This window comes from Artibeus jamaicensis, unplaced genomic scaffold, assembly GCF_021234435.1.
Source record: "Artibeus jamaicensis isolate MK-2021 breed Jamaican fruit bat unplaced genomic scaffold, CSHL_Jam_final scaffold_584, whole genome shotgun sequence".
In the NCBI taxonomy this organism is placed as follows: Eukaryota; Metazoa; Chordata; class Mammalia; order Chiroptera; family Phyllostomidae; genus Artibeus; species Artibeus jamaicensis.
Genome location: NW_026522048.1, coordinates 10,350,641 through 10,365,410, shown reverse-complemented (window position 1 = coordinate 10,365,410; position 14,770 = coordinate 10,350,641). Strand labels below are relative to the sequence as shown.

Genomic DNA, 14,770 nt, shown 5'->3' with positions numbered 1-14,770 from the left:
AAAATCATGTATCTTACATTAATAATTATACATAGACATTTTGCACAACTTCTGTGGACACAGAAAAATGTGGTAGAGAGTGTCAGGTACGTTCCTGTGTCTCCATCTCTCTCTGCGTGTGTGCATGCATACCCCCATTTCTGTGTCAGCATCAAAGCCATTACCTACAACCAAGCTGTTGCCTATTTAAAATTCTGCACCTAAATATGACCCTCCGCTTCACTCCTCCAAGAAGTGTTCTCTAAAGAGTTGGTGATTTCATTCACCCTCAGTTATGTCTCAGAAAAATATTTGTTTTGTTTGTATAAAATATAACTACTTTTCATGTTTGGATGTGTTTGTGCATTTCTCTTCATTTTTATAAGAATGTCTTCAATTGTTAGCAGGAAGTATTACCACTACTATTACTATTATTATTTATCAGAGATAATGAAAACTAGAAATGTGCCTAACTTGAGGTATGCAAGGTACTAGGGTCACATAGTTTGAAGATGGACACTTCCTGAGATATAAATGATAATAGTTATGAAAATAGCTAAAATGAAGTTTGTTTACAGAAATATCTTTATTTTTTCAGCAGAATTTCTTGATTTCTCTGAATGTAATATTTCATAGAACTTTGTATATGTATGTGCATATACATACATATAGTCTGTCCAGAAAGTGTCCAGCCATATAGTATGAAAAATAGAGACATTTATTGAAGAAGATACAAGAAACATTGTACAGAGGACAATCACATCTTAGTCCCCTTCCAAGTAGGCACCTTAGGACCTCACACAGTTCTCCCAGTCCTCATCAGCTGCCCCGATGTCTTTTCCTGACTCTCATCAATGGTCTGAAATCTCCTCCCTTTCAAAGGTGATTTTAGTTTTGGGAAAAGCCAGAACTCACAGGGCACCAAATCTGGGCTGTAGCGAGGATGAGTCACCTGGGTGATTTAATATTTCACAAAAAAACTGCACGGGACATGGTACATGAGTGGGCATGTTGTTGTGATGAAGCTGCCAGTCACCAATTGCTAATAGCTGCGGCCTTCTGAGTCATCCAAGTAGTTTCTGCAGAGGAATGTTCTACCTTAATGCAAAATTTGATGCAGGTTCATTGTTCTTTTCACTCAGTCATTTTGAATGTGATAGTCACATAGTACACAAGCTCACTCAGTGGCATCTACTGCCTCCACTGACTAGTACAGTGAAAGTACCATTGTTCCCTCTCTGTGGCTGCCAGGTTACATAATGTCATGCAAACTCTTCTCATTATATTAACAATGCCTGGGCTTTTCTGAACAGACTATATATATATATATATATATATTTACATACACATATATGTATATGTAATTTATATATAGTTTTAGAAAACTATATATATAGAATACATAAATACATGCATACATATATATATGTATATATACACACACACACATATATATATGTGAATGATAAAATTGGAATTGTCATGACTGAATCAGGAATAGGGAATGTTGGGCTACAAATGGAAAATGTTAATTTAGAAAAAATACCATAACTAACTGATAGAAAATACTGACTGAATTGTTGATTATGACTCTGGTCATACTTATTTCTTTGTATCTTTTTGAGCAGGGGAATAGAGATAAGTCTTAGTCACTCCAAGTTGCCTGATTCTCTTTGACTGACAACTGGGTTGTTACTTCAATGAGTCCTTGTGAGCAGCAGTGTCGGGAACTAAAGTATGATTTGTTACAATGCATCTGTAGTACAGCTTACACTAATGCAGTGGTCCCCAAACTTTCTGACATGAGGGACTGGTTTCATGGATGACAAGTTTCCACAGACTGGATAGCTTGATAATCTGTCACCTGATGCAGCTTCATTGTCACTTGTCACTCACTGATGGGGTTTTGATATGAGTCTGCAAACAACTGATTTATCATGGTCTCTGTGCAGTTACACCTCTCTGTTAATGACAGTCTGTATTTGCAGCCACTCCCAGCACTCACATCACTGTCTCAGCTCCACCTCAGATCATCAGGCATTAGCTTCTCCTAAGGAGTGAGCAACCTAGACCCCTTGCATCTGCATTCACCACAGGGATCCTGCGAGAATCCAATGCCACGCTTATCTGACAGGAAACAGAGCTTAGGCAGGAATGCAAGTGAGAGGGTGAGATAGATACAGATGAAGCTTCCCTGGCTTGTTGCTGCTCACCTCCTGCTGTGTGACCGGGTTCCTAACAGGCCACAGACTGGTACTGGCTGGGGAGTTGGGGACCTCTGCTCTAATGAATAAGGTCAAAGCAGAAGTTTGCAAACTGTCTGAGGACTACCCTAGCAGTGAAGAAAGAAAGTCCAGAAGTCACTTTGGGTTTTACATTCTGCTCAAAGCCCTATACGAGTGGAGGCCCTCTAAGAAAGGAGGATTTTCCCCCTAATTTGTACGTCAAGCAATTTTTGTTTTGCCTTTTTGTTCTGCCCTAATTGGGGAAGAGATATGGGGATTAATATACACTTTACTATAATTATCTAACTACAGTGTTGTTTATGCATTTACCAATGTCATTATGTCATAGAGGTTATTGGAATTGCAGATGTTTCTTCCATCACACATTTAACAAAAGTTTTGCAAAGTGGTGTCAGTAGTTCTGAATCTTGGCAAAGCTTTTGCTTCCGTACTATTTACTATGGCTTATGCACAATTCTATTTTGGTTCTTTGTCCAGATAATATCTAAATAATCAACTGTAAACATCTAACTCTAGTTTCAACATAATCTTATGAACCTACTTATTCAAACCTGGGTACATACTAGGATCCCATTTGCCATTTATCTATCTTAGAAACTATAATCTTTTATTTAGTAATCTTAAGAGTGCTTTTAAGTGTGACAACTGCAAGAAGACACAGGCTAATGATGTTAAAATATTTCTCATATTGCTTGAAGTTCATCTGTGCTTTAATTTATTTCTAAAGTTAATGTTAAATACAGCGTCAAAATCTTCACTACCTAATTTTCTATTTTGGGTTGGTAGAGTAGAAGGATTCCTCAAAATCAAAATTATATGGAGGAATAAGTGCACAGTTTTTTCGTCCCCCTTCTTCTCCTCTCCTTCCCACTGAACTTTGCACTGTAGGATACTCACACCTGGCACACCACACGTGGCTTCCTAGTCCCGGTATCTTGTTCTCCTTTGAGGCTCCCTTGTGCCCTCGCAAACAGCTTGAAGAAAAGGGTCATGTGACACTTACCTTTCCATCTCCTGAAGTCCTCTGGTACTGTACTATATGTAGCTTTAATGCCCAATAAATATTTTAATTGAGAACATGAATTATTATAATAGACCAACCTTATTTTCAGTACTTAGTGGTAATTTTGGAGCACTTGAGTTTGGAGTGATCATTCCTTCTTATTCTGGGGAACTGAATCTTTATACTAATACTTGGCAATCCATCCTGTGCTTCCCGCCCTTTTTGTACCTTGCGTTTTGTTAGTCTCTGAACACTTAGACATTTTAGGTTTTGCCACTTATGTCACGTCTCCTCAGTGTGCCTGACATAGTCTTATTATAGTAGAATGTGCAAAATAAATGCTGGATGATTTACCCAATTTCATTTCTATTAAATACCTCCTGACTGCATTTGTATATGTAAAAGAGTAAACCTTAATTAGATAATTTGAACCACAAGATGTGTTTGCTAAAAATAAACAGATGATTGAAATAATCTAGATAACTGACCTAATTCTAAGTTTGTTACATGTCTATGCATGTCCACGCACACTCAGCATGAACGATTTCTGGCTGATTCAAAATAATTTGTTAACTAATTGTCATCAAGGTCATAAGTAATCAGAGTAAATTCTATAACAAAGAAAAATTAGAAGCTACACCAAAAAGCTATATTAATATTTTATATAATACTTTATGCATTTGTTATTCTATGTGTAACATAGATGATATATTGGAAGGTGGTAAAGTTCACAGATCATATTTTGTGTGAGATTATGTTATTTTAACTTGTCTACACCTAAAGAAGTCACCATAAAATTGAAATTGATCTTTTATTACCCTCATCCCCCCACTGTATTGGCAAGAGAACCACAAAAACTTGCTAATTTAATTTGTTCATATAATGTAGAACCATCCTAACTATAAATTTTAATCAAGTTGATTTCTCAGTGTTATTTAAATGAACTAATTATCATTTATTGCTTTTTTACTGTGTGTCAGACATGGTCTTAATTGCTGTCTGTGTTTCATGTCATCTCATTCTCAAAAGTTCTCTGTGAAGTGTCAATGACCATTCTCACTTTACAGTTAAGGAAAGAGAAGCTTTGAGATTAGATGATTTTCTGGAGTTACATTCCAGGATTGAACGCATGTTTACAGAACTCTGAGGGCTTTGTGCTGATTGGAATGATTTAGATTTCTCAGTGTATATGGACATTATTATAAAGTTATTCCCACTAATTGTCAAATGTTTTCTGTTAAAAGTCTATTTTCCTTTATTTTAAAATTTATTTCATTTTACTATGTGTTTTGGGTTTAATATTTGCTCAGAGAGAAAATGAATGCATTAATTTTCTAATAATTTAAAAATGCCTTGGGGCAAATATAACTAGGAGTCAGGCCAGAAAATTATAAAATTTCTCTTACTCTGTATATGAGAGAGTGAACATGACTGCCTTCCCACTCTCCCCATGATTGTCGTAAACAAACGGACTCATTGAGATGAGCAATTATATCCAGTTGAGTTAATAGAAAGAGGTGAACACTTTCATAATTCCTTCATCTATAATAGGAAGGAAAATTAAATTTCTATGATATTCTCAAACTTCTGTAAAATATATAGAAGTTTGGAATGACACTTGCATCCTCTGGAAGAAAACTAACAGTGTCGGCACAGTTGCAGCATTTTCGGCTTGGCCATTAGACCTTCTCCATTGCTAGGAGCTTTTTTTCTTTGCTACTCTATAGGTTGATTTTGTAATAGAAACTGCTGCTATCTATTCCTCTTTTAGTACACACATATTTCCAGTTAAATTATTCCAATAAAATGTTTTATGATGATTTTACTAAAACATTAACATATTAAAATAATGAGGCAAACAATTCATGAATAACTATTTTGAAGTGTTCATGTATACTAAAACTATATTCTGAACAATTAAAACAATATGTTTATTTTTCAGAATTTTACACTCCATGAAGTAACCAATGACTTTGACAATATGACCGTATCTGCAATAATAGATAAATTGGCAATATTCAGCTACTATACATTTTGGGTAACAGCAAGCACTTCAGTTGGAAATGGGAATAAAAGCAGTGACATAGTTCAAGTATACACAGATCAAGACAGTATGTAAATGAAAAATATTTATTACATCTTAATAGGATTAATTTAAAACTTTATAATTATTTCACAACCTTTTTCTATTTGTGCGTATTGGTAGTAAAATCGACATTTTTATCTAGGCACATTTAACCAGTCATTATAGAAGTTTTAAAATGCATTTAACATAGTTATAAAACTATTAAAATAATGACAGCCTTTTCACTTCATACAAATTGTTACCATCCATTCATGAAAATTGTGTTGCTGTTGTTGCTTCAGAAGATGTCATGGCCATCAGTTATGGGAATTAAAAACATTGTTGTTCATGTGGATGGATTTTCTAATAGCTAATATGTTTACCCATTTGCCTTAGGAACTGCATTTGTTTCCCCTCTTGCAAATTATTTTGTTTCACTCTTTGAATCTACATAGGACTCTACACAGCATCTTTGTTCTTACTGCATTTGTGACTAACATACCCAGGATATCTTTTTTTAACCCCAGAAGTTTCTCATGTGTAGCTTCTGCAGAATCTCGTTTGTGCTGCATGTATTCAGAAAACTATAACAACTGAAATTCCTGATGCTTTTTAGGTTTTAGCTTTGAGAATACAATGATACACGGATTATTGCCTATTTCTTCTTATGGTTGCTACTTTTGTGCATTTTTAATATTATTTTGTATTAGTTTCAGGTGGACAGGATACTGGTTACATAATCACATACTTTACAAAGAGTTCCCCTCAGTATTTCCAGTACCCATCTGGCACCACACATAGTTATTACAGTATGCTTGACTACATTCCTTATGCTGTACTTTATATTCCTGTGACAATTTCAGAACTAACCATTTATACTTCCTAATTCCTTTACCTTCTTCACCCAGTCTGACAACCCCACCTTGTCCATTTATTTTTTAAAAATTAGTCTTTTATTGAGAAGTAGCATTGGCCTATACTTTTGCTGAGAGTAAAATTCCATGTTTAATATCTGAAGATCATCAATTGACAGACAACATAAATATGAGAAGTGAATGCTATCCTTGTTTGGAAACCTTTTAAAGAGTTCATAAGTTGACCAACAGAATAAGATATGATAAAATTTATGGAAATATGTGTTTACAGAGTCTTGAACAAAAGCATTTGAATACAGTATGTGATCAGTATCATTTCAGGCATTCTATAAATGCAGATTTCTACCAAGATTTTTACCAGCCTATAACTTTTTATCAGTTATTATAGCACCATGAGTGATAAACATATTCTATGCACTGTTTTAGGTAGGAGGTACTAGATGACCATAATATTTGGAAGACAGAAGATAAAAATAGTTTGTAGATAATACACATTTTTACAATATTTAAATACACATTTTTACAATATATATACACACATATGTATATATCCACATTATAATCTCCATGTTGTAAAAAAGAAAGCCAAGAGAATATTATGGAAAACAATTCTCACACATATTAGATTTATGAAATAACATTGTTTATTTTGGATGATTTTTAATATTTTTAGAGGATATTTTGTATTCGGTGATGTTTATTGTATTTTCATTTAAATAATTTAAGAACTGATGATATAACAGATGCCATTTTAACAATTCCCCTCAGTTTGTGAATGTACTTAGATTTATTCAGGGTGACTGATAATTTTTGTATTTTGCACATTACCTGTCATAGTACCAGAAGGGCCCGTTGGAAACCTGACTTATGAGTCCATTTCATCAACTGCCATAAATGTAAGCTGGGGCCCACCCTCTCAGCCAAACGGCGTAGTCTTCTACTATGTTTCTCTGAGCTTACAGCAGACTCCTCGCCACGTAAGACCACCTCTGGTTACATACGAGACGAGCATGTATTTTGATAATCTGGAAAAATACACTGATTATATATTAAAAATCACTCCATCAACAGAAAAGGGATTCTCTGATACCCATACTGCCCAGCTACACATCAAAACCGAAGAAGATGGTAGGCTGGATCCTTTCATTGCCTATTAAGCAATTAAGATTGTGGTGTTTTTTAAATTTATATTGCTTTGTGATAGAAAACATTATTCTTGCAATTATGTAGATTATATGTTCTCAAGTAACTAGCTTTTCAATAAACACAAGAAGCTCTAAGTTTCTTAAAATTAAAATAATTATATGCTAAATAAAATGAAGCCCCATTATTATTAAAGCCTCTTTTTTAATGCTAATTCACTTTTGTTTCATTTAATATTCTTTCTTTCTTTTATAGTCCCAGAAACTTCACCAATAATCAACACTTTTAAAAACCTTTCCTCTACCTCAGTTCTCTTATCATGGGATCCCCCAGTAAAACCAAATGGTGCAATTATAAGTTATGATTTAACTTTACAAGGACCAAATGAAAATTATTCTTTCAGTACTTCTGATAACTATATAATATTGGAAGAGCTTTCACCATTTACATTATATAGTATTTTTGCTGCTGCGAGAACTATAAAAGGACTTGGTCCTTCCAGTATTCTTTTCTTTTACACAGATGAGTCAGGTAAGCCAGAATTTGTATTTTTTTTTCAAATGATTCACTGTTGCAGCACGAAAAATGGGAGGATATCTGATTGTCTATTTGTAGCAGGTTTACAACTATTCATCTACTTTGCTTAACTCTTGTTTGTTTTTTTTTTTAATTTGAGCTTCAGAACTAAGTGTTCTGCTTAAAGCTACTTTGGAACTATGGAGTTCCAGTACAACAAACATAATATTTATTTATGCTATTTATTTCTGAAATTAAAATATGATCATTTTATAAGTCCTTCTTAACTAGTGTCTTCAGGAAGCTACAGTCGCAGTGATATTTTTATGTGAAAAATTATGAATGTAAGCTTTATAATGTGTTTTCCTGCAGTGCCTTTAGCACCTCCTCAAAATTTGACTTTAATCAACTACACTTCAGACTCCGTGTGGCTGCACTGGAGCCCCAGTCCTGTCCCAGGCGGGATTGTTAAAGTGTATAGTTTAAAAATTCATGAACATGAAACTGATACTGTATTTTATAAGGTAGGTTGATGATGACAGTGTATTCTTATTTCAAAAGTTCAGAAATTGAATGAAAACTTTTGACATGCAGGGGGAAAACAGACTGCTTTAAACTGAACAAGGACCATCTTTTAAGGAACCGTTTTTGTTCCCCACAATTCAAGGGTGCTTGCGGAAAACACAGAAAACAGGTGCCAGATGCAGAAGCGGACAAGTTTGTAAAATGATTTACTTAGCACTTCTAACCTTTACATGTCTGTGTTCTAAGAAATGATAGCAAATTTTGTGAATGCTGGAAATTATATAGTAAAACATTTTAGATTAGAGCCTGCTATTATCTTAAATGTAGTATCTTTCTATTTGTCATTAAAAGAAGTACCAAGTTGGTGGTTTTGAACTTTTCAGGAGTGTGTTTTTACCGGACTTTTGGTAATTGTCCCAGAGAGCGTATAATCCCACACTAATTGGTCTTTTAAGACATATCATTATCTTTTATTCTTAGCACTAATTCGTTTGCAACAATAAATACCCTTTCTCTCCTCCATTTTTAGGTTTCAGAATTAGTGAAAAACACCCAAAGAACTGATGTAACAAAGGGCTTCAGATATACTTCTATGATGTCAAACATTTAATTGCCAAAATATGTTATACTTCATAGCATTTATTTAAGGAAGTATTCTTTTTTCCAAAGGCAAATTGAAACACTGGAATGCTCATAATTATAGCAAGAAGACTAAAAAGATCTGAAATAAACATTGTTACCAATAACAACATTGGGAACATTACAATTTGTTACCAGTGGTAAATCATTTTCATAGCATATATAGCTTGCCAAATGAATAGTGAAAAATTAAAGGCTGTGATTAAGGTTATGTCATAAAAAACAATAGCTTTCTTTCTGAAAATCGAGGTATTACTTCAAAATCTAAAAGGCTGAGTAGGATTTGAATTATATTTATTACTTCATAAATGTAGAATCTCTTTCCCCAAAGTGTGAAATTATATTAATGACACCAAGTGTCTAGCCCTCTAATAACTATCCCTGGTCTAATTGTAACATGTTCCCACTTTTTATTTGCTTTTACTATATGGGTCACAGGAAATAGATATCAAAATGGGGAAAGGGACCATTTTCTTAGCGCTGTCACATTCATAGGATAATCGCGGATGTGTATCAGAGCATGGATGTCTATGTGTGATCTTCCCCCCTCAGAACAGTGAACTCTAGTATTGACGCCATTGGCATAGTGGTAAATCAAGAGCTTTGGCATCAAATTACCTGGGTCAAGCCCTGCCTTTAAGACTTACTGTGCTGTATTAGACAAGCTGCTTAATTTCTTATGACTCAGTTTCTTCAAGTGGAAAATGGGAGTTATAAAGATGCATACCTTAAAAAGTAAGGATTATAAGGGAAAATCTGTGAAAAGCTTTTAGAACATTTCCTGGCATGTGATAAATGCACTAGCTCTTGTTGTTACTATACATACTTATAAAAAGCACCAAAAAATCCATTTAGCAATACAATAGCACTAAGAATAAAATGACATGCCATTACATGAATATGAAAATGTTGTATTTTAAAATTTTTACACATTCTCTTTTCTCAATAAAAATACTAGCATTAATATTTTGCTAGCAGCAGAAGAAATCTTTATACTCTGAAGTATTGAATAGATCACTTTTGGGGTAGAGAATGTAGTTTTTCTTTAAAATCTACTACTTTTAGTTACTCTTTTTACATCTATTTCCTCTTCCATCAATTTTCTTAACTTTGTTTTTTTTCTAATTCCCTTAAGTGTACTCATGTGCCATGTTTTTTCTTTCTCAACATCTAGTTTACCTTACGTAGTTCCCTCCCTCTGGTTCGCTTTCTCTACAAGTGTATTTTCCTGTTTTCCTTTCTACTTCTTCATCCATCACTATCCCACAACACTGTCACTTTCCATTACTTTTTACTTTTTGTTCTTTCACATTTTGCATGGGTGCGTGGGGGGCAGAATAATTCTACACCCACTCCAAATGTTTCTGCCATCCCAGCCAATCCAGGGTGGCTCACGTAGAGCTCAACAAGACACAGGTTTGAGGGTAACTCAGGTCACTCATGCGTACTGAAATTGCTTATTCAGTAAAAAGTTATTAAAAGATGTTTGGACATACTCCTCACATATGTCTCCTTCTTACTACTCTTCTTCTGTCAATCTGTTTGCTATCCACTATCACACTTTCATTGTAATGTCTTGAGTTCAGTCACTTCTCTGGGTACCGGCCCTTTCTAATCTAAATCAAAATGTACCTGCATTCTGTTTCTTTTCTTTTCAGGAAGCAATTGTTTGTAGATTTCTCTATTTAATATTAAAATTTCTTTGTGACAGGGACCATGTCTTATATGTCTTTAAATATACTGATTATTTAGCAGTATGCTTTGTAAATAGTAAGTGTGAAAAACTGGAAGGAAATAGTATAATATAGTGAGTTCCTAGTATATGTCAAGGACTTGGAAGAGATTAGTTCAAAATGTGGTCCTAACTGTAAGTACCCTAAGAGTTAGTAATCTTAATTTCTGCTACTGAAATGTTTAATAAATAAGTCAAAGTGTTTATGTTTTGGGGTCAGATAGAATGCGATATCCTTAAAATTATACCACTCAGGAGATGGTTTTCCCTTTACATAATGATTAATGTTGACTGCTCTCTTGGTTAGGATGCTTATCTTTGAATGAAGACTTCGTTCTTAAGAGTAAAATTTTCTGTGAGAAAGCATATTCTTTATTGGGCAACTGCCATTTTCTTCCCTTTTCCTTTTCCTAAGATTGCCTCAAATAGGAAATTTAGAAGTTGTGTGGGAAAACTCATCGTTTAATCTTCACAGGAGCAGAGATTTTGTTTCATTCATTGCCATGTTCCTGGTGCTTAGCATATAGTTGATAATGAATACATTTATTTACATAGAATGTTCCTGGGTATTTAAAATGAATTTAGATGAATTAAAAAAATCAAGTATTGCTCACCACCTATAAGCTGGATTTAAGTTGGGGACTTTAATTTTGAAAGATTTAAAGGAAGTAATTAGTATATAATTCTAAGTAAGAATCTGGGAGGCAAAATGAAAACAAAGTGATCTAGCATTTTTTTAAAATGGCAATAATGAGACTCTTCGTGGCTGAAAGAGTGTCCATTTCACCCTGTGTCATCAGCTGAGCATCCCCTATGCCACCAAAAACCTTTAATATTTCTTTAAATTTAGAATACCCACGCTTATCGAATCATAGGTTAAACATAGAAGACATACTGTTGTGTTAAAATACATCTTCCATTTACAAATACATTTTTGATGATGCATTGAGACTAAGTTTTCTCTGATTTTCAGAATATTTCAGGTTTTCAAACCGAGGCCCAGCTCGTTGGACTGGAGCCTGTGAGCACCTACTCTGTCAGCGTATCTGCCTTCACCAAGGTGGGGAACGGCAACCAGTTCAGTGATGTGCTCAAATTCACCACCCGGGAGTCAGGTGAGGCACTGGTCTGAGCACAAGCCCTTCCCTTCCCCAGTTTATGTGCTAAAGAATTATTTAGTAGTTCATGCAAAGGGAAGTCGAACTTCAATGCTTTACAGCTCCATTGGGTTTTTTCTACTGTCATATATATGTGCATTCATATGTATATATTCACACATTTTTTTAAAAATTAGGAACAAAGTAGGCTTTAGATATCTGTGAAAATTACTTAATTCCTAGGACCACAGAATTTTATGCCCTGAATGGCAAAATTTTTTTAAAAAGAAAGAAAATGTTCAACTTTCAATGTTAAAATATGAGCTGGTCAGTTCATTGGTTTTAGCTTTCCAGAGTCAGTGAACTAGATATTTGCAAAATTCAGTTTTGTAAACTAACTTTAAGCAAGTTGTCAACTATCTCTTGTTAACTTATTTTATGAAAATATTGCTATATGTTTTTGAAAATAAGAAAGCAAATAATTAAGAATATTTAATTGCCAGAGCCCTGAATCAGCTGTGAAATTGTTTTGTCTTTAATTTAAATTCCACTCATAGGACAATGGAGCGATTGTGAGGGATTGACCATGGGAGTGGGGAGTACAGGGCAGGGGAGAGAAATGGGGGAGAAGTCATGGCAGCTGTAACTGAACAACAAGAAGTTCCACTCCTCCTGTAAATATTCTTTTTTTAGTTCTGATGCCTTTATCTTCCAGAGGAGGGAGTGTTTGTAAAGATATAAATTTAGGTTGGGGGGGGAGAACTGTAGGCAAGTGAAAATTTACTTGAGTGTTCTTCCAATAACTGTATTTTACATGACAGCAAGTTGGTTCCTTTCACTTGTTTGCAATCCACCAACTGATCATTTTCCTTGTAGCATCCTCTTTGGACTGTAATAGGAATAACTGTGCTAACATTAGGGACCATTAGATAATTTGACTTTTCTATGGGAAGCAACCAGTCTCTCCAGTCTGCAGTCACTTTGGTGGGCTGGGCATTTATTGCTCTTTAACCAGGTTTACCGGATACTATAGTGCACCTCTGAGAAACTGGGTCAACTCCAAGTGAGTTTAGGGACATTCTAGGAAAACTGAGACTGAGTTAAAAATTGGGATTGATTTAAATCTTTCCTGCAAAGATTTTTTTTAAAACATGTGAAGGAATCAGGTCTTCATGAGTCTTCCATCTAAATATAAAAGTACCCCCCAAAACTGGTTACATGTTTGCTGGTACTGTTAGGCCCAGATGTGCCATACCAGGGAGGCACCTACATCTTTCTTTTGCACAAAAGGTTTCTATAATAATGTATTGCTAGGACTTCTTTCTGATTAAGAAATAAAAAGAGCAGCTTTCAATCACTGCCTGAACTTGAAGCCACACAGTGGCTTCTGAGGATTTGAGGTTGTGATTTCTGCTTTGGCCTAAGAAAATATTAAGGGACTGGGTTAGCATTGTATAATGAATATGATAGCAAACAAAACAGGTGAACTGCCATTTTATTCAACCTTTGTAAAGAACTTTTTGAGCACAATTGAAAGGTTGGAATGTTCAATTTTTGTTCTGTGTGTCTAGTACTATACACGATTTTATCTGGCAATCACATAATTAAATAATTTGTCTACTACACGTGTATAAATGTTAACTTTAAGCATTTATCTCTTAAGTTCCAGATGTTGTACAGAACATACAGTGTGTGGCAACTAGCTGGCAGTCCACGTTAGTGAAGTGGGATCCACCCAAAAAGGCAAATGGAATAATTACACATTATCTCATAACAGTTGAAAGTAATTCTACTAAAGTCTCTCCCCAAGATCACGTGTATACTTTCATGAAACTTCTTGCCAATACCTCATATGTCTTTAAAATAAGAGCTTCAACCTCAGCTGGTGAAGGCGATGAAAGTACGTGCAACATCAGCACGCTACCCGAAACAGGTAATTTACCTGAAGTAGGTAACTGATCTGAAACAGGTAACTATTCATCAATTATGTCACACATTTGTCAATAGCTCTTACAATCTTTGTAGCACATTTATCTAAAGATATGAAAGAGATATTTAAACATGTAAAACATATTTTTTACCTCATGGGTGAACAGAGCACCAGGTGTGCTGTACATTGACCCATATTTGGGAATTTGAAAGGGAGAAAAAGAGAGAAAATATGCCTCATGGTGTTTCCACAAATATCTATTTTTTTGTTAGTCACACTCCAAACTTACTGAATTATTCTTTCTCATAATTTACAATAAGGAATGAACATGTAAACTTTTACATACTTCTCTCTGTTTTTCTTAGTTGATTTTGTAGAATTTTAGGCGCTTCTCTGAATTCTGTGGCTGCAGCGTGAAGTTGTCACATATTTTCTTCTTTAGATGCCAGGCTTTGTCTTTTATATCATTGAATAAAAATATCCAAGTCATTAAGCCCCAGTGTACAAAGAACTCTCATTCAAAGAAAGAAGTTCATTCTCCCTAACAGTGGTCCCTTCTGTGTCATAATCTCCTTCATTCTCTATGGTCTCCAACATCAAACCTGCTCGTGTAAATGAAAACCTGATTCCTTCCTGGTAACATCACTCCTTGGAAATCCTCCCTGATGGATACTGTGGATATTGCCATAACTAGTTACCTGTGGCACATTCAGAGCCTTCATCTTAGAAACACCTTTTAACCCTTCCCCTTTTTGAAATCAGCGTCACCCAGTTTTACTTCACTTTTCTACCCTTGAGGCTATAAGCACAGAACTTCCAGACACCAAACCTCCTCCTGGACTTCCGCATCCTGATCAGCATTCTTTCCTTCTCATTCTTCCACTGCAACATGTCTTCGGACTTCATTGCTCTCTCTGTTCAGCTGGAATAGATGTGTTTCAACAATACCTTTCCTTAGATCTCAAACCATGTCATTGTGACTCATCTCCCAGGAGATTCCCAACTCTAAGAGGACCCTCC

At 35.0% G+C, this 14,770-nt stretch overlaps 1 protein-coding gene across 3 annotated transcripts in view; it reads left to right on the top strand.

Annotated features, from left to right (window-relative positions):
• Positions 1-14,770, top strand: part of PTPRQ (protein tyrosine phosphatase receptor type Q) — a 253,107-nt gene that overhangs the window by 121,636 nt on the left and 116,701 nt on the right. For 2 of the 3 annotated variants that reach the window (XM_053658806.1, XM_053658805.1), the window contains exons 38-43: positions 5,171-5,339; positions 7,006-7,296; positions 7,567-7,842; positions 8,200-8,351; positions 11,697-11,838; positions 13,484-13,753. In XM_053658806.1, coding sequence (XP_053514781.1) covers positions 5,171-5,339; positions 7,006-7,296; positions 7,567-7,842; positions 8,200-8,351; positions 11,697-11,838; positions 13,484-13,753 — 1,300 coding nt within the window. The remainder of the gene's footprint in view (positions 1-5,170; positions 5,340-7,005; positions 7,297-7,566; positions 7,843-8,199; positions 8,352-11,696; positions 11,839-13,483; positions 13,754-14,770) is intronic. The other variant, XM_053658807.1, reaches the window with a different exon arrangement.